Source organism: Crinia signifera, chromosome 3, assembly GCF_055691185.1.
Source record: "Crinia signifera chromosome 3, ASM5569118v1, whole genome shotgun sequence".
In the NCBI taxonomy this organism is placed as follows: domain Eukaryota; kingdom Metazoa; phylum Chordata; class Amphibia; order Anura; family Myobatrachidae; genus Crinia; species Crinia signifera.
The window spans coordinates 15,565,848-15,592,964 of record NC_139219.1 but is presented as its reverse complement, the minus strand read 5'-3'; the positions used below and the strand labels follow the sequence as shown (position 1 = coordinate 15,592,964).

The window sequence follows — 27,117 nt, the reverse complement described above, 5'->3', positions numbered from 1 at the left end:
TGCGCGCGCTGTAACATTATAGTTCAACGTTTGCTCCGGTCGCTGTCGCCGCGGTCTGCGACTCGGTGTTCGCCATGTACCGGACGCCGATGCGGCGCGGGTTGTCCCCGGATACACCACCTCTGCTGAGTCGTGACAGTACCCGCAGCAGGTCACGAAGCTGGTCCCGGGGGCACTCTCCGACCAGGCCGCAACGATCTCCGGTCAGGCGGGCCCGCTCCCCTGCCCGGCGCTCCCGTTCCCGGGGCCGCTCCCCTGCCCGGCGCTCCCGTTCCCGGGGCCGCTCCCCTGCCCGTCGCTCCCGTTCCCGAGGCCGCTCACCTGCCCGTCGCTCCCGTTCCCGAGGCAGCTCACCTGCCCGTCGCTCCCGTTCCCGGGGCCGCTCCCCTGGCCGGCGCTCCCGCTCCAGATCCCACGGGCGCTCCCGCTCCAGGCACGCAGGCCAGCACCGACGCTCCCGCTCGAGGCCGGGCCGCTCCCGTTCGAGGCCGGGCCGCTCCCGCTCCAGGCACCACCGCTCCCCATCCCCCCGCCACCCACCTACGACCCCGCGCCGCTCCCCATCCCGTCGTTCCACATCCCCCCGCTCCCCATCCCCCCGCCACCCACCTACGACCCCGCGCCGCTCCCCGCCCTCACGCGACCACTCTACGACTCCTCGTCGATCTCCGTCACCTCAGTATTATGATCGGAACCGCTCCCCGCCGCATCAGGGCAGCAGCAGAGAGCAGGTGAGTGCCCCGCCCCTACGTTCCTGTGTGACCCCGCCCCTGCGGTTATTTGTGTAAATGTCTACACCCACCAGTTAGATCATGTATCCCTCCCAATTGGTAACACCAGCCCCTTACACTCTTCCATTTACTGCTTGAAAACTCCATCTTGTCACCTGCTCCCTCTCCTCCTTTAGTTGTTTTTGACATTCATGTCACCAGTCCCCTCTCCCATTTATGGCTATGCCCCATCACATGACCCATTCTGTGACTCACCCACTTCCTAGTCATGTTCCTAACATATCCTGTTATTATTGGCCTGTGTCGTTGTCAGCGGCACAATGTGGATGTATTCCGAATCCATGAGCAGGGACGCGCTGCGCAGAAGAGGCGCTCTGCGGCAGGCGAATTAAAATAAAAAAAAATTGGTGCCCGCTGATTTGGCTGAAAGAGATCTCAGCCAATCTGCGGCTGTCCATTCTTTTGAATGTATTTTTATTTATATATTTATTTTAAACTCTCCTGCCTCCCCCCATTAGCTCCGAGGGAGCATTACATGATATTAATCACATGCAATTTATAGCATTAAAAAAACAACACATCAAGTGCCATATCGTATGTGAGCCTCCTGGGGGGCTCTGGGGAAAACTGGGTCCGACTTGTCCTTAGGACAAGTGTATGGGCACCTTCACAGACATGTCTCATCACCTCCCAGTCCTATAAATTAAGGGCAGCTCTGTTGCCTGACCCATAAACAATCCATCTTGTAATACAGATTATTTTTTAACCTGCCCCATAGTCCCCTGTCCTTCAGTCTGTGATCTGTACTGTCCCTGACACTGGTCGAACCTACTCCCATTTAATAGACCCTCCCCACACTCAGATATGGGCCCACCCTCTCCCGACATTCGCCTGTATCATCGGTTATTAACTGACTTTTTCCTCCACAGCGCCACTACTCACCCAGTTACCGTTCCAGTGCATCCGGTGACCACCTCTCCTCCGATCACCCTCTGGCCAATCCCAGTGCTGACAGGTAAAATCCCCGGCAACCCATGAAAATGTAAAAGCGGTTGGTGCATGTCAGGGATGGTCAGTTGCTAGCATTACCTGCAACTGCAAGGGGTACAACTGATTGGTTGCTATAGACAACATCCCGTCTTAGAAAGAACTCCAATCTTAGTAAAGTAACCCTAAAATGTCAGGCAGAGGTCTTCTTTAAAGAAGTCAGCGATTTTAATTAAGTAACGTCAATGTGAGTATTATCCTTTAAACCAGGGATATGGAACCTTTTGCCCTTCAGCTGTTGAACTACATATCCCAGCATGCCTTGCAACAGGTTCAGCATGGTTGTATAACAGGTCATGCCAGGATATGTAGTTCAACAGTTGGAGGGCTGAAGGCTCCCCATCCCTGCTTTAGACCATACAGGTGACTTTAAGGCCTTGATGGCTCAACGTGACACTCCAGATGTTGTTGAACTACACATCCCAGCATGCTCTGCTTCAGATTTGCTATTTGGCCATGTCAAGGTTAGCCATCAAGGCTTTAAGGGATATATTCAATGGTTTTTGTCAACTGTGACAGCGAGCAGTGCTGACTTCTCGCTGTCACAGCTTGCACGGTCAGTATTCAACTGACCCCCTGCACACGCCGTTTCCACGCCGCAGGGTTTTTGCAGCGACGTGGAAATGGCGTGTGCGGTCGCTAAAACAGCGAGGCATCGCGGCTAAATGCAGCGGGCTCCCTGCGTTAGCCAGGAGCCTCGCTGTTTGGGGGAATCCTCGCCGTCACCTGACAGTGAGGGTTTCCCCCGGAACAGTGAATAGGGCGAAAGGCCGTTTAACCCCATTGCCGGCCTCATTGAATACGGCCCTATGAATCTGGTCTTCTAGCAACTATACAAAAAGATCCTGTAACCCATAGCAACCTGTCTTTCTGTCCTCATTCTTGGTCAGTTTAATAATGATTAACAAGCATGAACAGAACGGAAAATAAGTAGGAATACAATATTTGCTAAATGACCGTATCCCGTCGTTAATGACCCCCCTTGTGTATGTAGAGACGAGAGAGTGGATCGTTAATGAGGGCTATGCTGGCCTTTGCAGCTCAGGTACAGACAGGAGGTTAGGTTGCCTGGTACTATGTTCGTGTTTGAGTTATTTGTCCTAATCTCTGCATTGTTTCAGATCTGCATCTGGCCATGACTCAATGTCTCGTCCCATCTCTGGGTTCCCCTATCCCTATCAAAGCCAGCCAGATAGGAGACCAGATGAGCCGCTGCCCATGCCAAAAAAGTCAATTTTAAAGAGACGGCCTGAACCGGAGGCTGTGCGCAGTGACCGGTCTCCTCTGGTAGGTCCTGAGTCCCATTCTGCTTCCTCTAGAACTGCTCGTCTTAATAATCTACTTATCTGCGCACAACTTCTTCCATCAACTGGAATTTATTTCACCAGCCCTTCACTAGTAGCTGGTGCTTTTCTCACATGTCACTAGAGCCGGATTAAACTGCAAATGTGCAGAATCAATCTGCGTATATTACATTACGTTATCAATTACAGATTTCTTACGGTTTAGTATAACACCTCCCATCTTTTGCTGTAAAATTATTTTTAGCACTGCCCAGAGAAATCCGCAATGGATGTATTGAACAAGACTTTCGTGGGTTTGTTCACAGTTGAGTATTGTCTTTGTAATTTCTTTCTTTTTTTTTCTTCCAAAACAGGTTGACCATTCAAGTAACAAAGATCTAAATGATTTTAAGTCTTCTTCAGCTCCAGTGAGAAGCAGTGGCGTAGGTTCCAATAGTGCTGCTAAGGGCCCTGACAAGACTAACTTGCCACAAACCACAACCAGTCATAAGATACCAGGAGACCAGAAGCCGGTTCCGAGCCTAGCACAGAACACTGGTAACGTTTTCAACGCTCTCTTATCTGGATTGAAAAGTAACTCTCCACATGTTACAGTCAGTAATACATCTCCAGCAACACCAATGGCTAATGCAGACCGCGTGGTCAAAGCTCCTCAACATGACCTTTCTGACACCAATTTGGGAGCCTTTTTGCATAGTTTTAACAGGAGTGCCTGTGACTCTCAGGGTGTTCCTTTCAATCCCACAAGACCCTTTCTACAATGTAAGGAAGAAGTTAAGACCCCAAATGATGACCGCTTTCTGCTACCACATGAACAAGCAAAGACTGCGGAGAGCAAATCCTCCCCTCTCCATGCAAAAATGTCTAGCAAAACTCTGGATCAGAATCAAAGAAGTATCTCAGAAATTGAAGATGAGGAAAGATTCTTGTATGGTGAAGAGGATAACAAAAACACTGATTCGGAGAAGGTGTCAACTAGCCAAGCACCCTCTGTTCCTGAACATGTTGGGGCTCCCAACAAGCAGGAGTTTGAAAAGATCCATGATTTGCTGAAGACTATCGGGTTGGACATTGGCGTATCAGAAATTGGACAACTCGCCGTCAGAACTCAAGAACGTCTACATGGAAAGAAACCAGTACAGACGATGCCGCAGTCTCCAAAAGAGCACCCACAGGGCGGGGCCAGCACAAGTCCTGCTGACCCCAAACCGAAGACCCCTGTGGCCCCTGTTAAAACAGTGAAGAAGGAAAAAGAACTCATTAAACCACCAGCAAAAATAGAAAAAACTGCAAAACCAGTTCAGCCGGTTAAAGAGCAGACGCCACCAGTTCCTCCACGCACAGAACCTACCACCAAAGAGAAAACGCCTCCACCAATAACGGAGTCTGTTCCCAAAGAGCAGGCTATTCCCTCACCCAAAGTAGAAATACCCGTGCAGCCACCCACAATTAGCCCTGTGCCGGAGCCAATATCTCCCGCTGCCCAAATTCCCACGTATCCTGCGTACAATCCCACACCAATAGTACCTGGATATTCAATGCCGCCACCAAACTATAATCCCTACACACCCTATCCGACGTATCCCGCAACCAACTGGCCAATGTATCCACCTGCCCATATGCCTGCCGCTCCACACCATAATTTACTAGTCATTGAAACCACTAAAGAGATGAGTAAAGATGATGTCAGACCACGCGTTGCTGTAGAGGATGAGATATTGTCCAAAGAGGAAGCAGATCGCAGAAGTGAAACTGAGAAGATCAAAGTAAGTCTCATCCTGAATACTAGAGGTCCTTTATCTATAACCATGTATGTCCCAATTGATATATTATTCAGGTTTTACCATGATGAGTCGCCACAGCTCTCTGAAAAACAGAATTTCTAACTACTATCGTCCCTGCCTCGGCTGGTTGAGCGTGTGTACAAAGGAGATCTAGTACAGACCGCAAACTTAACCACTAAAGCGTAGCATGTTAGTTACTGTTCTACTGTCCAATCTGCAGTTTACACAGAGCCTTTTGTAACTTAATGCATTAGTCAACCGATTAAAGAAATAATAGTTGAACAGCGGTAAAGAATAACCACAGATCTTAATAACAGCTGGTGTACACCTAACCTTAAATTGTGAGTTTTAAGATCTGCTGGTTTTAAAGGCCAGGAGTCAGTACAGTACAGACTTACGTGAGTGTGCGTATTACCAACAAGGTTTACAGACCAAGTGCGTGTGCTGGACATGAAGCCCAAGCTTGTGAGGAGAGTATCCATAGTGTTAAACAGACGCATCTGTGCCAATGAGATTACAATTTCTAACAGGGCTATCGCAGCCCCCTTTCTAGGCGGTGATCGCATAGAAATGAAGGACAGATTGCTCCGTTTGTATTGGGATCGTGTGCATCGCTATCGCCTGACTAGATCTATACTGCATGCTGTATAAATCTAGTTATCCCCGTGTTCTCTGAATTGGGAACACTAGCTGTGACAGATCGTTCGGCACACATCGTTGGTGCAGCGCTGTGTGCTGTGCTGAACTAGATCACTCAGCACTCTGCTTCCGTCGTGCCCTGTGTACTTAACTATTGAAATTGGATAAAGGCGACATAGATGCCTGTCTGTTGGGAGGGTACTTGTTCCGCAATAGGACGGTCTCATAGCGTGCGGGCTCTGTATCTTGTGCTGCAAATCTAATAGGAAACAGGGTACTCTTTACCTAGCAGGACGCCCACGATTTTGATCGTGGTCATCGCAGGTAAAAAAAATCCCGCGATTTCCCATAGGGAACAATGTTAAATGTCTCAATTTACCCCTTTTTCCTGTTCAATGCCTCAATTGTCCTGATTTTTTCCATAGGAAACCATGTTAAATGGCCCACAGAGGCCAAATAGGCACCCTGAAGTGTGAAATGGCCCCCACAATTGTTAACGCCACCCCACGATCAACGTGAACCCGAAGCGTGGCGAGCCCGCGAGGGGTGGCGGTACGCGTCCTACGACCTTTTCATACCCCCACTATCCACTTCGGCGTGGAGTTGAGAATAGAAAGTGTGGCGAGCCACCGAGCCCGAAGCGTGGCGAGCGGACAGCTGTGAAGCCCGCGAGGGGACGCGTATACCTGTGAAGGTGTCCGCGTACGCTCGCCACGCTTCGGGCTCGGTGGCTCGCTGCGCTCGCCACACTTTCTATTCTCAACTCGACGTGGATAGTGGGGGTATGAAAAGGTCGTAGGACGCGTACCGCTGCCCCTCGCCACGCTTCGGGTTCACGTTGATCGTGGGGTGGCATTAACAATTGTGGGGGCCATTTCACACTTCAGGGTGCCTATTTAGCCTCTGTGGCCCATTTAACATTGTTTCCTATGGAAAAATCGGGTCAATTGAGGCATTGAACAGGAAAATCGGGTCAATTGAGACATTTAACATTGTTCCCTATGGGAAATCGCGTCGGTCGCATCGCACACGTTTTTTTAGTGCATGCGATGGGCGCCCTTCTAGGTAAAGAGTACCGGAAACAGTTATCCTCCATACTTTGCTACGACAGAGGAGCGCATTTCTGAGTGCAAGGTGATCGTCCGCACACCTTAAACTCCCACGTGTAATAGTCTCCATTGGCCTCTTATTCATTAAGGAGGATAAACTGAGCTATATTAGGAAACAATATAATGATAAAATAAGTGCAATACGGACATCAACTGGTTAGACTGTGATATGAGTTTACATTGTTACACTGTGCTGGATACACTTATACCCCTTTTAGACATACTACCTGGGAATTACTTAGCATTTTGACTGCTGGGTAATTTTCCCAGGTGCAGCCTGCACCCTTTCACACAGCAGCAAATTACTGAGTGAACCAGTTCTACCTGGTAACTTGCTGAGGAAAAAAACGGGTTTTTCTTATGTCTGAAAGAGTAAACCCAGGTTGTATATCCCAGGTCCTCAACCCAGGTGAAAAGAAGGGTTGGAGACCCTGGTTTTAACACCTGGGTTGAAACTTTCAGACATACCAAAATCCCGGGTTGTGCAATAACCTGAGATTTTGGAGTATGTCTGAAAGAGTTAAGAATTTTTTTTTTTTTTACTTTACATTTTTTTTGTCCTTTTACACAAACATCATCACTTGTTTTGATACACACTCTTCTATTTTCTACATGGGGAAGAGGGAAAAGTATACAGGAAAACATTTCTGTAATGCAGACTGTTGCGGAATCTCTCACAAGAAAAATACAATTGCCATGTGTTTTTTTTTTTTTTTATAAATAATGGTTTCTGGTAGATCGTTTTGCATTGTATGTAATGGTTCAGGTCATTTTTTTTAAACAACAAGGACAATCTCTGTGTTTCTGATCATCATGTGATTTTTTTTTCCTGACTGTTTACATTGGTTTTGAACAACCTAGACAATGTTTGGTTAGTGCTACATTCCAGTGATGTCTGTTATATGTTGTGGTGCCACTCACTGAAGAGGTTGCATCCCGAGCTGTCATGCCACGTTCTAGGTAAGTGAAGATGACCATTCTTTCTACATCATAACTGTGCTTTGGAGATGTCCAGCTGTTGGTCTGAACGCTGGCTATGGGGCCCTTGGTAGCTATATAATATGTACACATGCAAATTTGACATGGAGAAAAAAAGACACTTTCATTTATTGTAGGTCATGGGGGAGTTGAATGAGCTCAAGAAAGATCGTGAAGCCAAGACCGAAAATCTGAAGACCCTTAGTGCAAAGGTGGAGCAGCTAAGTATCCATCAAAGTAAGTGTTACCTTAAACTGTCCATTATACCGTTTAGTGGGACAGGAAAGCCTATGTTAGGAGGTTGGTAATAAATACTTCCACATCTCTTATTACCATAACACACCCAAACTATCGTCTGTCCACAATGTTTTCCCCCAGATCTTTTGCTGAGGAAGAAGCGAAGGGAGAAGACTGGTGAGAAGGACCCTCTACTAGAGGAACTGAATGCTGTTTTGTCTAGTGCCAGTAAGCAGATTTCCTCACTGTGGCAAGAACTTGATGAAACAAAAGAGAAGCAGCAGAAGCTCATTAAGGTGGCAGAGATCCTAGGTGCCAGCCCAACTGAGTTAGCTGAAGTGTCTGAAATCTCTAGAAAGCATCAAAGGAGCCCCAGCTCTCCTGCGTTATCAAGGGTGAGCGTTTGCCTTGTTTTGTCTCGTATGAGAAATGGTCTCCGTTTATTTCAGTGAATTGAAATAATTGTATTTAATAATATATACTGAGCCTAAATTGAATAAATAAAAACGAAGCACAAGTGGAGAAATGTTGACCATTAGCTTCATTTGTGTTCTCCAAGGAAACCTTTGACATTTAGGCATTTCGTATGTTCCAGCTTTGTCACATGTCCAATATCTACTTAGATGTGTTTTCTTTTCTTTTTTCGCCCAGGGCTCTGATAGTGAGTCAAAGGCCGTTGGTGGCTCCAAGGCAAAGACGAAGAACCGCAGTGACCGAGTGTCTAAGCGAGACAAACACAAGAGCAGCTCAAAACCTGCTTCTGGTTTTAAATCAAGGGATGGCTACTCGTCTTCAAGTTCATCAGGCTCATCAGGCTCATCAAGCTCATCCAGCTCATCCAGCAGTTCTGTGAAGTCAGAAGAAGATACCAAGCATAGGGGCCCTCCACCAAAATCAACCTCTGATTTGAAAGATAAATCCGAGCGCAGCTCGTCTTGCTCCTCGAAGACTGAGGATAGTTTAAAGTCACGAGACAAGTCCAAAAGCCCAAGGCCTAGCGCAGAGCCTCCCAAGACTTCCTCTAGCGCAGAGCCTCCCAAGACTTCTTCTAGCGCACAGCCTCCCAAGACTTCTAGCGCACAGCCTCCCAAGACTTCTAGCGCACAGCCTCCCAAGACTTCTAGCGCACAGCCTCCCAAGACTTCTTCTAGTGCACAGCCTCCCAAGACTTCTAGCGCACAGCCTCCCAAGACTTCCCCTAGCGCAGAGCCTCCCAAGACTTCCCCTAGCGCAGAGCCTCCCAAGACTTCCCCTAGCGCACAGCCTCCCAAGACTTCCCCTAAGAATGAAGAACCTGCAGTCTTTAAGCGAGTAGAATTATTTGAATATTATGACAGCGGTGGACATTGGTGTGAGGAATGCAACACCATCTTTTTGACTCTGCTTGAGTTCCTCCTGCACTTGCATGATAAAAAACACAAACAGGTATGGCATTAACAATAGGTATCTATTTGTTGTATGACTGAATGATTATGGGCGCTCTTAATGTTACTTTTTACTGAGGAATGAGGGGCTTTAGCTATCTGTGTACAACTTTTGGATTGTTTAGTAGCTTTGTGACTATAAATATGAAATATTCTCCCTTCTATTCAAATAGAACGTGAAAGTGCAGAAAACACCCTGGAATAAAAAGAAAGATGAAAATACGGTTAAGAAACGGAAAGTCAATGTTTCCTTGAGAGGTGAGACTTTTAGTTGGCTTGGAAATGGGTGGGTAGCGGGGGCACCTTGAATGTACTCTTACTTGTCTGCTCTGCTGTAATATGTTGCAGGTTCTGAGTTCGTGGTCCCAACTTGTGGATACTACTGTGAACTATGTGAAGAACTCTTTCCAGATCACAATGCTGCTGGAGAGCATCTGAAAGCTTATACCCACAATGAGAATTACAAGGTTGGTCTCTGCTTTAGGTTATGAGTCCTGGATATATGTAATCTTGGGATGCATCTTATAGTTCTTATTAAATTCTACCTACAGAAATTCTGAACTTTCATATTGTGTATTTTATGGACGTGCATTGTTGTTTTTCCTGCCCTCCATAGATGACACCGGCTTGACGCTGGGTATAGGCTGTGCGTCGGAGACTGGTCACCAAATAGTTATTTTTATCTTTCCCAGCAGCCCATGCTCCTCCCCTATAACCTGCCCCCAGCTACAGGCAACCAGTTTTTTTTTTTGGGGGGGGGGGGGGGGGGGTCCTGCTTCTTTCTTTGCTCTATTTTGACAACGTGGGCAGCGCTGAGTCCTACATGATGCCCACATTGCTACTCACCCAGCACTGTTGGCCGCAACGCAAGCAACTTGCTGGGCACCAGAGCACACAACAGGAGTCGCTACAAGACGCAACAGGGGGAAAGGGTAAAAACACAGTAGCGGCCCTCTTTGCCGGTGAGGAGGAACACCTGTACCCCCTCCGGACTGTCGGTGCAGTTGGGTTATGGTGAACTACTAAGGTTGCAACCATTTACACTGGGATCTATATTGGTAGGGGGGGGGGGGGGGGGGGCGGGCTCCCCCTCCCATTGCCTCTTTCCGTCAGGGTAGGTATTCCATCACAGGGCGACAATTCCTCTTTCTCCCCTCTATCACAGAGATGCTGAGCAGCTGTTTTACACCGTTTCTGCCGCTTGTTACTGGAAAGTTGCATGGGCTCCTGGTATCCCTTTTATACCTTACTCCAACCTTTGGGAACCCCAGTGTGAAAATTTGGCTTCTGCTTTTCTCTGTGATATGGATATACCCATGAGATATTTGCATGGGTACAAGGTGTAGTCACCCATGCCTATGCTCTAACCTTTTGTGAATGTCAACTTTCAGTAGATACAGGAGAATTTTCGATGCAAAAGTATCAACATTCTGATACACCGTTGCCTACAGTATACAGACATTGGGTCAACACATATAAGGTTTATCACTTGTTTAAGCCATGTGCCGACGGGGGGCATTTCAAGCCCTACCATCCACTAGCGTGGAGAGAAAATAGAATATTGCGAAGCAAGGGGACGCGGTGCTCTGAGGTGTCCATGTCGACATTTGGGACAAAAAACAAGTGAAACCCCATGTTGACCTAGCAATTGTCGACCTAATGTTTGTGTAGACCTTCCATCCATGTCAACCTTAAGCACCTCGATCTATTTGAGGTGTCGACCGAAGCAGTGTCAACCTTCCGTAGGTGACAATGTATGTCGACTTAATATTGGTCAACCCAATGACCCATACCCGTTGCCCACACCATCAGGACAGCATTTGCAGTAACCCGAAGAAGGTGAGTCACACTGTCAAATGGTCAGAGCTTCAACTTCTGGTTTTGTTGGCATCTTCATCCTTGGAGTTCAATATTTTAAGAAGTAGACTTCTTAAACCACCTGGACATTCACTCGGGCTGGTGGGCACCACATCTAGATAACTTAAACTCTGATGGATGCCTTGGTGGTTTGGTGTATCTCTCTCCGCCCCCCCCCCCCCCCCCCCCCCCCCCCCCCCCCCCCCCCAATATTGCTGATACCGACGGTCCTCAGTACGTTGGAGGGCTGAACCATGATCATTATAGCTCCTGGTCGGTCACAAAGGTCTAGGTACGTGGAGGATCTCTTATGTGTCTCCATGAATGCCTTGCTATCTTCCTCTATGACTGGACCTTCTTCTGTCTCTGGGCCCATGCTTTCCAGATCTGGCCTGTCTTTGATGGGGTGGCTCTTGTGGCTTCAGTCCTGAGAGCTAAGCGGTTCACCATTATGGTCATTCATACCGTGCTGAATTTTGTAACCCTCTGCCAGGGTTTATCAACATGTTTGGTGGACTTAATTCACACGGTGTCCAGCTAGAGGGTTTAAAATTAAATACACTTCATTTCCTTTTTTTTTTTTTTTTTTTTTGTGGGGTTTTTTTTTTTTTTTTTACTCTTTTTTTTTTTTTTTTGCAGGCGGGTTTGTGTTGGGCCTGAGCCTGTCTTCCTTGAAAGTGCAGGTTTTCAGAGACAGACTGCACTTTTTTTTGTTCGTCTGGTGGCTCCATGGAACTTAACTTTGCTTTTTAAAGCTATTTCAGTTGTCAAAGACAAAACAAAATTTAATCTCTACTGCGCTGTTCCCAGGATAAGCCCAATGATCCTTTCTAGGAGGAGACGGTTAGCCAGATCTCCAACCATAAAGGGACAAAAGAAGATTCTTGTGTTATAAAGGAAAAGATTCTTTATCCTCAGATGAACCCGCATGGGACTCGCCTAGTTTAACCATGTAAAGGTATCGTTCAGATAACAAATTTCTTGCCCATAAAGACACACTCGCCTAAAAGGTGATCCCTATTTTCACATCAAGGTTTCTTTTATTGTGGATTGCGAATAAGAAGTACAGCTCCAATCCAGATGTATACACAGATTTATTCTAAAATGTCATACAATTTGGACACAGGGCACAGGGTCATACTCCAGTCTCCTCACCCGGAATGACAAGATTAAAGGTGATCTGTCCTCAAAATGTTGTTAGGATAGTGTGAGTCCAAAAAGATTAAAAGGTCCAATCAATCACCAACGCGTTTCAAACATGTTGCTCTTCCTCAGGCCACTCAATCTTCCCGCTAGACCACCAGGGGAGCTGGGCAGTGGGCAGGCAGTGCCAGTAGCGGGGCAGGCCGGTGGCAGTGCCGGATCCCCGCCGCTTTACTGGTACTGCCCTATTGCAATTTTCCTTGGGCGGACGGATTTGTCTCCCCATGCGTTGGAACTGCCGTGGGTGATTTCTTTGCCTCTGTACAGAGCCTACAGCATGCCTTACAGCAGGCATGTCCAACCTGCGGCCCTCCAGATGTGCTGAAACTACACATCCCAGCATGCATTGCTAGCATTCCCTAATAGCCAAATTGTGGCAAGGCATGCTGGGATGTGTAGTTTCAGCACATCTGGAGGGCCGCAGGTTGGACATGACTGCCTTACAGGATAGATCTGTTTAGCAGGGAACTGCGCACAGAGGGGGTTCTACATCTCAGTCCCTATGCACCTCAGATTCTGCTTCGTTTTCCACTGCCCCTGGAGACTTTGGCTAAGGCGGTTAGGGAGGACTTATCCATGGAAGACACCGGTCAACAACCCCCCACCTCCCAGGTCTAACTTGAACATAAAGAGGGCCGTAACCTTTTTTCTATGGTCCTGGTGACACAGCTCAACACTGGGATGTAGGAGGGTCCGAAGGAGCCAGGCACCTATCCTAAAGTTTTAGAGGGTAGGCTCCTCCCCTACTGCATCCCTGGACTCTTCAGTTCGTGTTAGGTGCCCACTGGAGTGGGTGCTATTCTAAAGGGCTGCAGGAGCAGCCGAAGAATTAGAGTAGTTAGGGGATTTTTATTATTTTATTAACTTTTACCCTAGCTAGGTAGGCACAGTGTGAGGATTCTCATAGTGAATCCTCACACTGCTAGCGCAGCAGGAGCTGACAGAAGCGCGTCCTGTCAGCTCACTGTGCACAGGGGAGACACTGTCTGGTCTCCCTGTGCAGCGCTTATAGCCTTTTCCAAAAGGCTGCCTGGGCTCCGGAGTACCCTGAAACCGGCTCCACATTTAGGTGGGGATCATGGGGGACAGGCGCTCCGTGATGGCGGCGGCCATTTTATGCGGAGCTTACACGCTGAGCTCCTAGATGAGAGGACAGCAGCGTTGTGACAGGCATGTTCCAAGTGATCCCCAGTTGAGGGGGAGACACTGGAACTAGGAAATCCTACCTGAGGAGCGGCTGGCTGGGGGTGGTTGGCGCCAAAAGGTCACGGACCCCGCAGCAGCAGGGACCTGGGGTCTCTTCCTTCACTCTGACTTTGGCGCCTTTCAGAACGCTTGCAGCGGAGCTGAGCTGGCTTACTGATCCTGGCAGAGTGACTTGGATTTCCTGGGCATCGCTTCCCCGCAGTTGAAACCAACAGACAGATAAGTGATTGGGTGCATTGCCTCTGTATAAACGCTTGTACATTGTTTGCACTGTGTATACTGATAGATATACATTTATCACTTGCATCATGTCTGAGCATCAGGCTGTGGTTTTGGGGGAGGGAGCCCTTAGTGCACTGAGCGCGTGCAATGTTTGCACACAAAAGTTTGTCCCTGAGCAGATGGCCAAGGGGGGCTTATGTATTACTTGCGCTGATGTGAGACCCATGGGCAGTGAACCCCATAGGGCAGAGCAGATGGAACCTGCGTGGGCCAGGGCCCTAGGCAGGTCAGTTAACGCTTTGGTGCAGCTTTTGGACAGGCAGAGTGATGGGCTGGTAGAATCACAGAGACCTATGCCATCATCTCAGCAGTCGTCTGGCTCCTTGCCTCTTACCCAGGCAGATCCTGCGCTGATTCAGGTGATGCAGGATACTGCAAAAGGGATCAACAGGTTCAGTGAAATGCTGGACAAAATGGATGATGTGGCAGGGACCCCTAGAAGGTCTTATGCTTTGACTACTGTGGTAGATGAGGAGGAAGGAGAGTATACTGACATCCCCTGGGATCAGGGTGATGATGTGGAAGAGAACTCTGCTGCTGGTATAGAGGATCTCATTGTAGCTGTGAAGCAGGCTTTAAAGCTGTTTGTGGAGGATAAGACTCCTGTTAAAGGTGTTTCTAAGCGACAGCGGAAGGAGGCTGTTACTTTTCCTTCAGATGAGGGGTTACAGGAATTGTTAGAAGGGGCTTGGAAAACTCCTGATAAGAGGCTACAGATGCCTAAGCGATTCCTTAGTCTGTACCCCATGCCAGAGTCTCATGCGGAGCTCTGGGAAAAGGTCCCAGTTGTGGACGCTTCAGTGGCACGTTTGTCCAAGGCTACTGTATTACCAGTACAGGGCGGTGCAGCTTTCAAAGATTCTGTGGATAAAAAGCTGGAGGGTAACCTCAAGGCTATCTTTGAAGGGGTGGGGTTTACCTTACGGCCCCTTATTGCTTCAGCCTGGGTCTCTAAGGCCATGATAGAGTGGGCTGGTGAATTATGCACCATGCTGCAAGCTGACCCTGGTGCGTTACTGCTTGCAGAAAAGATTAAGGCAGCTGCAGAATATGCAGTGGAAGCAGAGGAGGAAGCTATTAAAATGGCAACCAGAGTGTCCACAGTCTCCATTAATGCCAGGAGAGTGCTTTGGCTTAAAGCCTGGGAAGCAGACAATGAGTCCAAGAAGGCTCTGGAAACATTAGCCTTCAAAGGAAAGGTACTCTTTGGTACCGAATTAGAGGAGATTATAAAGCAGGCCACGGGCGGCAAAAGTACATTCCTGCCGGCCTCCTCAGCAAAGCAGACGTCCAGATTTTCTGCTTTTAAGCCGTCCTTTCGGCCCTCCCCTAGAGGTGGTGCGTCCTTTCGAGGACAGTCTTTCAGGGGAAGGTTTCAGTCCTCTAGAGGCAAGACACAAAAGTCAAAATTTGGCTCTTTTCACAAGAAGCCTGCCACAAAAGGAGAGGATAAACCCTCTGCATGACTGTCAGGGGCTTCGCCCGACAGTGACAAAAGTGGGGGGGCGTCTCACACTCTTCAGGGACGCTTGGGCTTCTCTAGGCCAGGATGCCTGGGTGTTAGATATTATAACACAAGGTTACAAAATCCCTTGCAGAGGGCCGCCTCCGAAGAGGTTCATCCCCACATCCTTACCAAAGGAGGCACGGCTTCGTACAGCTCTTGTGAGAGCAGCTCACTCCCTTTTGGAAAAAGGGGTGGTTACACCAGTTCCCAGTCCCAGGGCAGAGTGGAAGAAAGGCTTTTACTCCACGCTGTTCCTGGTGCCCAAACCAGACGGGTCTTTCAGACCAATACTAAATTTGAAATCCCTAAATGTTCATTTATGGGTAGACCATTTCAAAATGGAGTCCCTACGGTCAGTACTCCTGAGTCTGGACCAGGGAGAATTTTTGGCGTCCATGGATGTCCAGGACGCATATTTGCACGTCCCTATACACCCGGAGCATCAGACGCTGTTGAGGTTTGCCATAGGAGACCTGCATTTACAATTCCGGGCGTTACCCTTTGGGCTAGCAACCGCGCCAAGGGTATTCACAAAGATAATGTCAGTGATGGCGGCGGTGCTGAGGCTCAGGGGAATCACAGTAATACCCTATTTGGACGATCTCCTGTTCAAAGCAGAGTCAGCAGCCATGCTGCAGAGTCACTTGGCAGAGGCCATCAGTTTTTTGCAGGCTCACGGCTGGATTTTAAATTTGCAAAAATCTCAGTTGGTACCGTCACAAAGGCTCCAATTCTTGGGAGTCATACTGGACACCCATCTTCATCGGGTATTCCTCCCGGAGGTAAAGGCCAGGGATCTGGTCACCCTAGTCCAGGAAATTCTCAGGACTCAGAGCATTTCAGTATGGAGGTGCCTCAAGCTCCTGGGGAAGATGGTGGCGTCATTCGAGACGCTTCAATTTGCCAGGTTCCACTCTCGGAGGTTCCAATGGAACATTTTGTCAGCCTGGTCAGGAAACACTTTGACCATGAAATCCGAGATGATAGTGCTGTCTTCGGACACTCGAGAATCCTTGAAATGGTGGACAGAAGTAGATTCCCTTCAGTGGGGTCGGTCTTTACAGACCTGGGACTGGTTGATAGTAACTACCGACGCCAGTCTCAGGGGCTGGGGGGCAATAGTCCTGGATCTCAGGCTTCAGGGCCTGTGGACGGCAGAGGAATCAGCGTTACCAATCAACATCTTGGAGCTGAGAGCTGTCTGGAAAGTGATTTCCTTGGCGGGAGACAGGTTACAGAACCTCCCTTTGAGGATTCAGACCGACAATGCCACAGCTGTAGCGTATCTGAATCACCAGGGAGGTACACGCAGCAGATTGGCCATGTGGGAGGTGTCCAGAATCTTCCTATGGGCGGAACAGAATGTTCCAGCTGTATCGGCTATATTCATTCCAGGAATAGAGAATATAGAAGCCGACTTCCTGAGCAGGGAGGAGCTCAAGGAAGGGGAATGGAGCTTACACCCTCAGGTGTTTCACCAAATCACTTCGATGTGGGGAACTCCGGATGTGGACCTGATGGCATCCAGGGTCAACCGTCAGGTGCCCAGGTTCTATGCCAGAACAAGGGATCCACTAGCGGAGGCAGTGGATGCCATGACTATTCACTGGCAGGGAGATCTCCTTTATGCATTCCCACCAGTACCAATGTTACCGAGACTTCTGAAGAAAATACAGGGGCAGAAGGTTCCAGTGATCTTAGTGGCCCCAGATTGGCCAAGGAGGTCCTGGTACTCGAGGCTTCAGAGGTTGTCTGTGGACTCATGGCGTCTACCTCTGAGAACAGACCTTCTAAGACAAGGCCCATTCAATCACCTGGATTCAGATCGATTGATTTTGACGGCCTGGCTATTGAAACCACCATTTTGAAAAGAAAAGGGTTTTCTGAGGCAGTAGTACAGACGATGATAAAAGCCAGAAAAGCTGTATCTTCGGCAAATTATTATAGAGTCTGGAAGACTTACATTCGATGGTGTGAGAGAAGAAAGGCTCATACATCTCATTTTAAGCTATCAAGAATGATGGAATTCTTACAAGATGGTTTTTCATCGGGGCTAAGCCTTCAGTCACTGAAGGTGCAGATTTCGGCCTTGTCCATCTATTTCCAGAAAAAGATAGCCATTTTGCCGGAAATTCAAACCTTTTTACAAGGAGTATCCAGGTTGAAACCTCCATACAAGCAACCAGTAGCACCTTGGGATCTATCACTGGTTTTGGAATGCCTTCAAAAGGCACCATTTGAACCTTTAAGGTCGGCTGACTTTAAGTTTCTCACGTGGAAGCTAGTGTTTTTGTTAGCAGTAGCATCTGCTAAAAGAGTTTCAGAATTGGGAGCTTTGTCATGTAAATCTCCCTTCTTAATTTTTCATGATGACAGGGCTGTTTTAAGAACAGTGCCTCAGTTTTTACCGAAGGTGGTATCTACCTTCCATTTAAATCAGGAGATAGTTCTACCTGTGTTTCAACCCCCAGAGGGTTCTAAGAAAAGGGACAAATTGAGAACTTTGGATGTTGTGCGTGCCTTACGCATATATGTGGACAGAGTGAAGAGTGTCAGGAAGACTGACACATTGTTGGTATTGTATGACGTACACAAAATTGGTTGGCCTGCATCTAAGCAGACTATTGCTAGGTGGTTGCGGTCTGTGATAGCTTTTGCATACACCAAGGTGGGTAGACCAGTACCGGCCAAAATAAATGCGCATACCACCAGGTCAGTTGCCACCTCTTGGGCGGTTCGACATGGGGCCACAGCTGAGCAGGTTTGCAGAGCTGCCACTTGGTCATCTGTTCACACATTTGCCAAATTCTATAGATTCCATGAGTTCGCGTCGGAGGACGCATCATTCGGGCAAGCAGTGCTGAGAGCTGCAGACCTGAGCGTACCCTCCCAAAGGACCGGCTCTGGAACGTCCCAGTGTTGAGCTGTGTCACCAGGACCATTGAAAGAGAAAAAGGGATTTTTGTAAGAACTTACCGTTCGAATCCCTTTCTCTGATATGGTCCTGGTGACACAGCGATCCCTCCCTTACGCTCAGTAAGTATGCCAGAAGTTTCATGATGTTCATGTTAAAATGGTTAAAAGTTAACAGTTTCTGTTATAAAATGTGCATATAATATGTGCAGGTGTTTGTACTGAGTTAATGTATTCCAGTGGCTTTGAAAGATTGAACTGAAGAGTCCAGGGATGCAGTAGGGGAGGAGCCTACCCTCTAAAACTTTAGGATAGGTGCCTGGCTCCTTCGGACCCTCCTACATCCCAGTGTTGAGCTGTGTCACCAGGACCATATCAGAGAAAGGGATTCGAACGGTAAGTTCTTACAAAAATCCCTTTTTTCCCTATGTCTGATCAACTTGATCTGTTGTCATTGGCCTAACAGAAGGTTTAATTTACTTAAGCACCTACCCTCACTTTACCCTCTTCCAATGGGAGACAGCCCCTCCAGTAGATGCACACGTTGCTAGACTGGTGAGGGACTTCTACTCTCCCTATTCCCAATATGGTGTCCCTTATGGATTCTGCTGAATGGATTATGGATTTCTTTAAGCTATCGCCGGGCCGGCTCGGTCTTCTGCTTCGGTTGCTAAAGCTTTAGGGTAATGGACTGATGCTCTTTCCACATGATTATCAGCTGGTATAACTGGGGAGTATTTGGTGGTTCTTGTGACCAATATACAGCAGGCCTCCCTATATATGGGTGAGCTGGCCATAGATGCGGTCATGTTGGCCTCAGTTATCGCGCCAAGACGATCCTTGTGGCTTCATTCTTGGATGGCTGATGCGGACTCTTAATAGAGTCCTAGAGGCACTTCCTTATAAGGTGTCAGTGCTTTTTGGCTCGGAGCTTCACAAAATGGTGGCTACGGTAGAGGCCACTAAGACTGCCGCCTTTCCTTCTATGCCTGCACAGCAGCCTTATCCCACTACCTTTCAGTCCTTTCGGATCCAAGCAAAGGGTAGAGGTCAGTCCTTCTCCAGGTCTCGTTCCTACACCAATAGACCTTCCAAGCCAAAGGGCAGGCTGCCCTGGGCAACTAGACGCACAGACTCTAAGCCCACTGCATTACGTGGGAGGCCGGCTGTAGGCCGATGTGGTGTCTCTGACATTTCAGCGTCGACCACCCAGCTCTTCTCCTTAGCTTTACCAAGTGACTTTACCACATGGCAACTTTGCCCCTTAATCATCCTTGCATTGGAACCATGGGACTTTATGGTTTCCCTTAATATCCAGAATGCCTATTTGCTTGTCCTCATCTGCCTGCAACATCAAAAATTCCTGAGGTTTGCAGTATAGTGGTGACCCTTTCAGTTTTGTGCTCTTCCATTTGGACTCTCCATTGCTTCCCATGTGTTCACAAAGGTCATGGGGAGCAGGCTTCGGAGGCAGAGCATTTGAATTTTTCCATACCTGGACGACTTACTCATTTCACGGTGGTGCTACAGAATCACTATAGCGGTACAGTTGTTACAGGCCCACAGCTGGATGACCAGCTTGCCCAAGTATTCGATTTGTTCCCTCACAGTCCATGTTGCATCTCGGAGCTTAGCTGGACTTCGCCAATCGAAATTTCTTCTGGAGGACCGCTGCAGGACCCTGTAATCTCTCATCCCGGATCTTCTCTTTTATAGGCATGTGTCAGTGCTTGCTTGCATGAGGGTCTTGGGGTTAAGGGTGTCAGCCTACGACATGGCAGAGTATGCCCAGTTTCACTCCCGTCAGTTGCAGAGAGAAATTCTGGACAAGTGGTTAAGATCCCATGCCAGGTACCGGTCCCAGGTGATGGTCCTAACCCTGGAAGTGCACCTTACGCTGTCATTGTACCTTCTGGATCAGAACCTCATGGCAGGGAGGCCATTTTGGGTTTCAGAGTGGGTCTTTCTCACAATGGATGCCAGCCTTAGAAGTTGGAAGGGCTGTCACTTGTTGGCAGAGCTATCAGTGCCTTTGGATGCTTCAGGAAAGTCAGCTGCCCATTAACCTGCTGGAATTACAGGTGGTTTTCCGGGCTCTTTGACAGAACACTTGCCCCAGGGACACCCAGTGCAGATACAGTCCGACAATGTGGCAGTCCTTTATATCAATTATCAGGGCGGCAGTCGCTCTGCTATGGTAGAGTCCTCCCACATTTTTCAGTGGGCGGAGAAGAGGATTCGGGCTCTTCACACTGTCAAATGGGCGCTACACCCGGAGGTGTTCCAGATGCTGGTCTGACATTGGGGCAGGCCAGAAGTTGACCTGATGGCGTCTCGCCACAATTTCGGTATCGGTACGGGACTCCCGGCGCAGGTGTGCGCCGGGAGTCCCGTACCGATACCGGAAGTACGCGATCCGAACTTCTGGCCTCACTACAGCGGAACATCGCGGCAACAGGGAGACAGAAGACGCAGAAAAAAACATCAGACGGACGCTGCACTGACCCAAGAAAAGATACTAAGGTATTGTAGGTAAAGTGTAGCTAGACGCCGCAACTGCGTGTCCCCTGAACCGCCTGCCCGCATCCTCTCAAAACAAGCCACGAAAGGGCTGTAAGCAAACAATAGGCTTTTTAAAGCCCAAGTATTTTATATATCTACCTTATCCTTCCCTCCCTGTCCCCCCCTTTTTTCCACAGGCAAGCACATCATTGTTTTATTATTGTTTATAGCACAAGCGCTCCCTTTTCATAAACCAGGAAATTTTTTCTCAGCCTTCTGTGGGTCAGGAGGGATTCTACTGCATAATCTTCCATGGATGTAGTAATCAGATCTATGTCAGACAGAGTAGGGATCCTAGAAAGTGTGATGCGCTGTTTGTCCGGCCTGCGACTAAACAGACCATAGCTCGCTGACTTCATTCTGTCATTTGGCAGGCTTAACTGGACTAATCTCTCCCATTTCCAGCAGGCGTTCGAGCTCACTCCACTAGGTTTGTGGGTGCTTCATGGGCTGTTCGGGTGGTACAACAGCAGAAAAGATTTGCAGAGCAGCTACTTGGTCTTCTGCTAATACCTATCTGTGGAGACTCTACTTTCGGGCAGTGTTGTTAATGCACCTCATGCTCCTCTCCATCCTTAGGGTGCTGCTTTAGATTGTCCCAGCATCAGCCCTGTGTCTCCTGAGGACAGAAGAATAAAGGGAGATTTATGTCTTACCTGTTAAATCTATGTCTTACCTGTTAAATCTATCTTCAAGGTCCTCAGGAGACACAGGGATCCCTCCCTGCCGTGCCTGCTTCAGTTATTTAATTGTGGTTTCTGAGTTTCGTTGTCTTCGTTGTGTGGACTAGAATGTTTGGTATCCAGTATACTGGAGATGTTTGTATGTGGTTCCTTTCCTTCTGCCTTGGGCTTGCTAACAAGAACTGACTGCCCATTCCACCTGGGCAACAGAAATCTCTTGGCTGCTAGATGTGGCACCTCTGAGGAGCAGCTTTGTAATGCAGCCTATGCCCATACACTTTAATTCTTCTTTGACACCTTTGCCTCCGCAGATTATGCTTTTGGGCAAAGTGGTCTCAGTGCAGTTCAGTTCCCTCACTTAAGGGAAACCTTCCCTCACTGAGCTGCTGGAAAACAGGTATCAACTATTTGGTGCTCAGTTTCCTATACAGTCTAATGTCAAGTCATTGTCCCCTATAAAATTCAGGGAAAGGTAAAGATAAGTGCACAGTCCCTTAGAACTAAGAAGGTCTTCTACATGCTCTAAGCAGCGAGAAGCCTACATCCACACAACAGACATTGTTAAAATACTAGTTTCAAAGTAAAGACTAATCTCTTTATCATAAATATAACCGTTGCACTTTATCTGTTTTTTTTATTTTTTATTGAAATATATGACATGGATTTTTATTTTATTTTTTGCATTCCCCAGAAACACATTGAGGTAAACAACAATTACGAAACACTTCGTCGTGCATTGAAGAGATCGTGCTTGATGGCTGCTCAGGAGGCAGATCTCAAACAAATGGAGAAAAAACGCAAAGTTACTGAGTACAAAAATTATCCCTCTGACGAGAGTAAATCTAAGAGGGAGAAAAGAGAGGAAGAGGAAAGAAATGCGAAACGCAAATCATCTCTTTCTCCAGCCAGGTCTGATAAGAAACGAAATACTACTCCTGATAAGGCGCCCGTTCAATCTTCTACGGTCGGGAAGTTTGTCTGGAAGACCCCAGAGAATAAAAATCAAATGGATAGTAGCACATCAAAGGTAGAGAGTGTTGCTAACAAGGATAAAGATGATGATGATGCGAAGGTTCATTCTGTGAAGGCAAAGGGAATTGAAATAAAATTAATGGGTAAGCCCAGCAATACACAAGGTAGCCCTCAAAATTCAACTTCCTCCACCCAGTTCTCTTCCACATCAACCACCAGTTTATCTACTACTACTGCTGCTGCTACTACTACTTCTACAACTATCACAACACAAACTAAAGTTCGACCCAATCTGCAAGGTCCTACTACCCAACGAAGAACACCTTCCGTGGTTGCAGTAAACAAGCCGGCTCCTCTCGATACCTTCTTGTCTATAAAATCTTCAAGCGCATCATCAAAAGCTATTCCTATTTTGAAAGGTAAACCCACAGGGGTCTTGCCAGAAGATTTGGTTTCCAAAGCTTTTGGAGGACAATTGGTGACTCTTAAAGCAACACAACAGTCCACCTCGAAACCAGCACCGGTTTCCACAGTCAAACCCTCCAGCAGTGTGACATCTGACCAAGATAATACAGTTTCCAAAACCATTAAGGAATTGGAGAGAATTAAGGAATTGGAGAAAAAGAAAGAATTGGAGAGAAAGCAGAATACTGATTTGGCGAACAATAAGAAATTGGAATTGGAGAGATCTAAGAAATACGACTATGAGAGATATAAGAAACTGGAATTGGAGAGAAAAAATGAATTGGAGAGAAAAAATGAATTGGCGAGAAAAAATGAATTGGAGGTTGCTAGAAAAAAAGAGCTATATGACATGCTGTTCAATAAAAAGGCAGTTACTGTTGAACACAAGACTGAGGCAAACAAAGGAAAAGAAAGTGCAGCACCTACAAAACCGACGGGTTCCAGCTCTCAGAAGAGTAGTGTCACATCCAGCCCGAGTAATGCTGCCTCTTCCTCCAACCCTTCACCTAAAGGTACCAGTGAACCTAGCAAACAAATACATAAACCACGTTCTGTAACTGTCCAGCATGTGCACAGTGTGAAGTCTTCCAGTCAAAGTCCTAGCCATGTGTCATCTGTCAAAACAGGCAAGCCTCCAATTAACACGATACCTGCCAAAATGGAGTCCCCTAAAGCCATGATCGTTCAAAGTAGTTCAGCAAACAGTACATCACAAGCTGAAAAAGGCAAGGATAGCAAAGCTTCCAATACTACATTGGCTAGTAAGCCTGGGTACACCCATTCACAAGACAAAGATAAAAAGACCAGTGTCCAAAAACCTGCAGAAACCAAGGCACCTACTGAACCAAAACCGATTACCCAATTCACCTCGCTTTCAATGAACCCAGTGACTGGTAAATTGGAATATATACCTTTGCAGGAAACTAAGACCAATGCACAAACTGTTGCCCTAAAACCACCAGAAAACAAACCTATTGTAAATACTGCTCCTGCTGTGATGCCACCGCCACCACCACCACCACCTTCAGCTCCTGCTGTGATACCACCAATTCTTGCTTACCATGCTACTACCAAACTGAACCAAAAATTTAAAAGTGCTCCTCTGTCTCTGCCGTCTTCTTTGTTTAGCCATGTACCAGATCTAGGGTATAAAGATATTAAAATATCATCTGCCAGAGCCCAGAACTCTACTAATAAAGCGGAGAATTGTGCAGCAGGTCAGCAGCCCGTTGAGCAGAAAAACTGGTCTGCTAAAATGAGTCCTGCTAAAGATATGACAAATGAACTGGACTCCTATTACAAGCTAATAGCAACAGAAGAAGATTGTGATGTATTGACCACTTCTGAAGATCAAGAAATGGAATCTCTTGTCCAAGTAAAAGTGGAAAAACCAAGAAAGACCATAAAACCTGAGAAGGCACAGCCTAACGCGATGACGCCTGTTGTACCAGTTGAATCTTGTGAAGATCTGGATGACTCTGATATGGCGTGTGAAGTTCCGGACGTACCTTGGAGTTCTACTGCTGCCTCAAAGCACAGACCTTTTGGTCAGAGCTTTGCGTCCTACGCATCATCACGAATCTCTGGGACTGTAGCCAAGCAGCCTATGAACTTTGCGCATGGAAAATCTCTTGTAGATGTGGGTTATTCAAAGCCGGTACAAGAGAAGCCCCCGTCTGTAACTGATTATTCCACTGAAGACTTGTCTGTTTTAACCACGTGTGATTCTGATTAAACAAACCTTTAAAGTGAAGGAGAACATTAAAATAATTGTAACATAAATGTGTTTAATTTGTAGGGTCTACTTCCCCTAACATAAGAAGAGACCGTAGATCATTCTCAAGCTTCTGCACAAACCTAGATGTATTGGGAATGTTCCAGTCACTGCTAGCCAAGCCTTGCATCAAGCAAAATTTAAAGTTTGTGTTCTTACATCCTGCAGATTTATTTTCTCTTAGGAAACCGCTTTTGGCATTTAAATTTAATTCCAAATTTTCTGTTACTTTTATGCAATTTGATTTTAATTTGGGGACTGTTTAGCAAATTCTTGTTTTAAGCATAGTCCTTTTTGTTTTGTAAATATTATTTGTTTAAGTAGGGCATATTTTTCTTTTTCAAATGTTTTGAAAATGGTTTAATTTAGGTAGACATGCCTTGGGACCAGGCGTATATACATTCTCCACTAGGAGATGGCTCTGCATGGGGCAGGTTTTTACCATTTATTTTTGTTTTTCAAACTGCATTGCAGTTCTGTAAATATTTGTTTGAGGTTCCCTGTTGTATGGACCTGTTCATAACTTACTTGTGTTTATGATGTTTTTAGGTTGAGTTCATCATGTGGTGTTGCGTAATTGTTTCTCCGCTGTTACTGCAGAAAACGGATTGAGTTGTGTTTCATGTAAGATTCAAACCATGAATATTGCATACTTTTTGTTCCTGCCTTTCTTAGATAAATAAAATAAACCCATGCAGTGACCGAGTACAGTTCCGCTGCGTGTTAAGACTGAAAATAACACAATATTCTTGTCACATGTATTCTGTGGTTGTAATACCATTCCACCTCTTGTAATACTTTTTTTTTTTTTCTCCAAAACCTGGTATAGGCGATCAATTTAGAGATGGAGCCGCTGCCGTCTGGCAGTCGGATTGTCAACTGCCAGCTGTCAAAAGGGGACGTGTGTGCGCTTGCGTGTCCCCTTCCGATGGAGCTCCCCGTCGCTGTTCGCCGGTCCCCACCGCCTCCCTGCACACCCACTCCTCCCTGAAGTGGGGACGGACAGGGTTCCTGTCCCCCTGAAAACTGGCATGCGCGTGTCTGTGAGACGCTCGCTCACAGCCAGCGGGGAGCATTCTGGCGAGCGCTGGCTGAAAGGCGTCCACCTCTCCATCAAAAACAAAGCCCCTAGTACAAAAGTGTGAAGTAATAAAGCATGTAGAGTGACTGTATACTGCTAAGTTGGTACCGACATTTTGCGAAATAACTACCCTCATGAGATGTACCAAGTGACGCAGCTGTATTGTGTTCCTCATGGTGAAGTAGGTCACGGCCAGAAAAGATGACACAAAATAGATGGTGGTTGTGTCTAGGAGTAGGGTTCCAACAGTCAGGTCCTTGTATTTTGCATCCCATCAACGAGTGTACCAGGTGAGTTAGCCATGTTGGGCACACTACGAAGGTTACACTGGGAGGTGAGCCATACGAGGACCTAAGAGTTAGAGCAAGTAAAAATAGAACAAACTCGTTTTTGATTAAACAGGGCACAATAAAATAACATGCTAGAACTTGGGTACAGAATATAGTGGGCAGGGTAGATGTAAGTTCTGCAATCCAAAATGCCCAAACTGAACAGAAGGGGGCTAAGCACATATTAACCTAAAGATAAATAAGTCTTTCTGCGGCATCGAGACTCCGTTGGTCCAAAATCACTATGCGTCCCACCAGTATGGCCAGTGCCACTTTCAGCCTCACACAGTGAAAGTTCGAGGTATCTGGCCACAAATGAAGAAAAGGTCTGCAAATGTCTAGACAGGTGATGTGGCCCAGGAGCATTGGAATGGATGACAAGATTATGGCCTCTAGGCAGCATGCAGGTGGCAAGGGGGGAGTTGGAGATGGGCGCTCTTACTATGCAACCAATAAAAGGTAATAAGCTATTTAAATTTTTATATCTGGAGATGTTCTCCGTTCTCCACTAAGAATTGGCTCTTCATGGTGCAAGAACCAGCAGTCCTGCACCACACTGTATGCACGTGGAGATGGATCATGTGTTTTTGCCTACATTTCTGTATAAATTTTGAAACAAATGCTTCAGTCATGCTAATCTAATAGCAATATGTTCATAATTTCTAGATTTCCTTTTACAATCTCTGATTTTTTCACAAAGTTAATTGCAGATTGGGATTGGAATCACTGTTACAGCTCCGTCAGAACACGGACTGACGTCTGTAATATTCTGCACCTCCCCCTTCAAACCCCTTTTTTCTTTAATAACCAATAATCTTCATCAGAGAGGAGTTTGAATCTGGAATGGTCCACCATGGGTAAAGACAAGTGATTGTATGACGTGGTGAATCTTATGCGAACTCTGTTAATTTTCTTGTTTTCTTTTCTAGATTGCTTATTAAATTTAGTAATAAAACGCTTCACAGCTGCTCAGCGCAGTCATTTGTGCCTGTAAAAAAGTTCCAAAATAAACCAATCTGTTCATAACGGC

The 27,117-nt window shown here is 47.0% G+C and overlaps 1 protein-coding gene across 3 annotated transcripts; it reads left to right on the top strand.

The window, feature by feature from the left end:
- On the top strand, nucleotides 1-27,117 carry LOC146063193 (uncharacterized). 3 transcript variants are annotated; one of them, XM_083175348.1, is made up of 11 exons: nucleotides 1-731; nucleotides 1,661-1,746; nucleotides 2,900-3,065; nucleotides 3,436-4,848; nucleotides 7,730-7,829; nucleotides 7,971-8,224; nucleotides 8,481-8,889; nucleotides 9,013-9,254; nucleotides 9,427-9,511; nucleotides 9,602-9,720; nucleotides 22,158-27,117. In XM_083175348.1, the coding sequence occupies exons 1-11, from the start codon at nucleotides 75-77 to the stop codon at nucleotides 24,636-24,638; spliced, it is 6,012 nt and encodes a 2,003-aa protein (XP_083031474.1). In that variant the 5' UTR covers nucleotides 1-74; the 3' UTR covers nucleotides 24,639-27,117. The 3 variants fall into 3 exon arrangements, with proteins under 3 accessions (XP_083031474.1, XP_083031473.1, XP_083031472.1); XM_083175347.1 differs by having other exon boundaries at nucleotides 8,962-9,254; XM_083175346.1 differs by having other exon boundaries at nucleotides 8,481-9,254.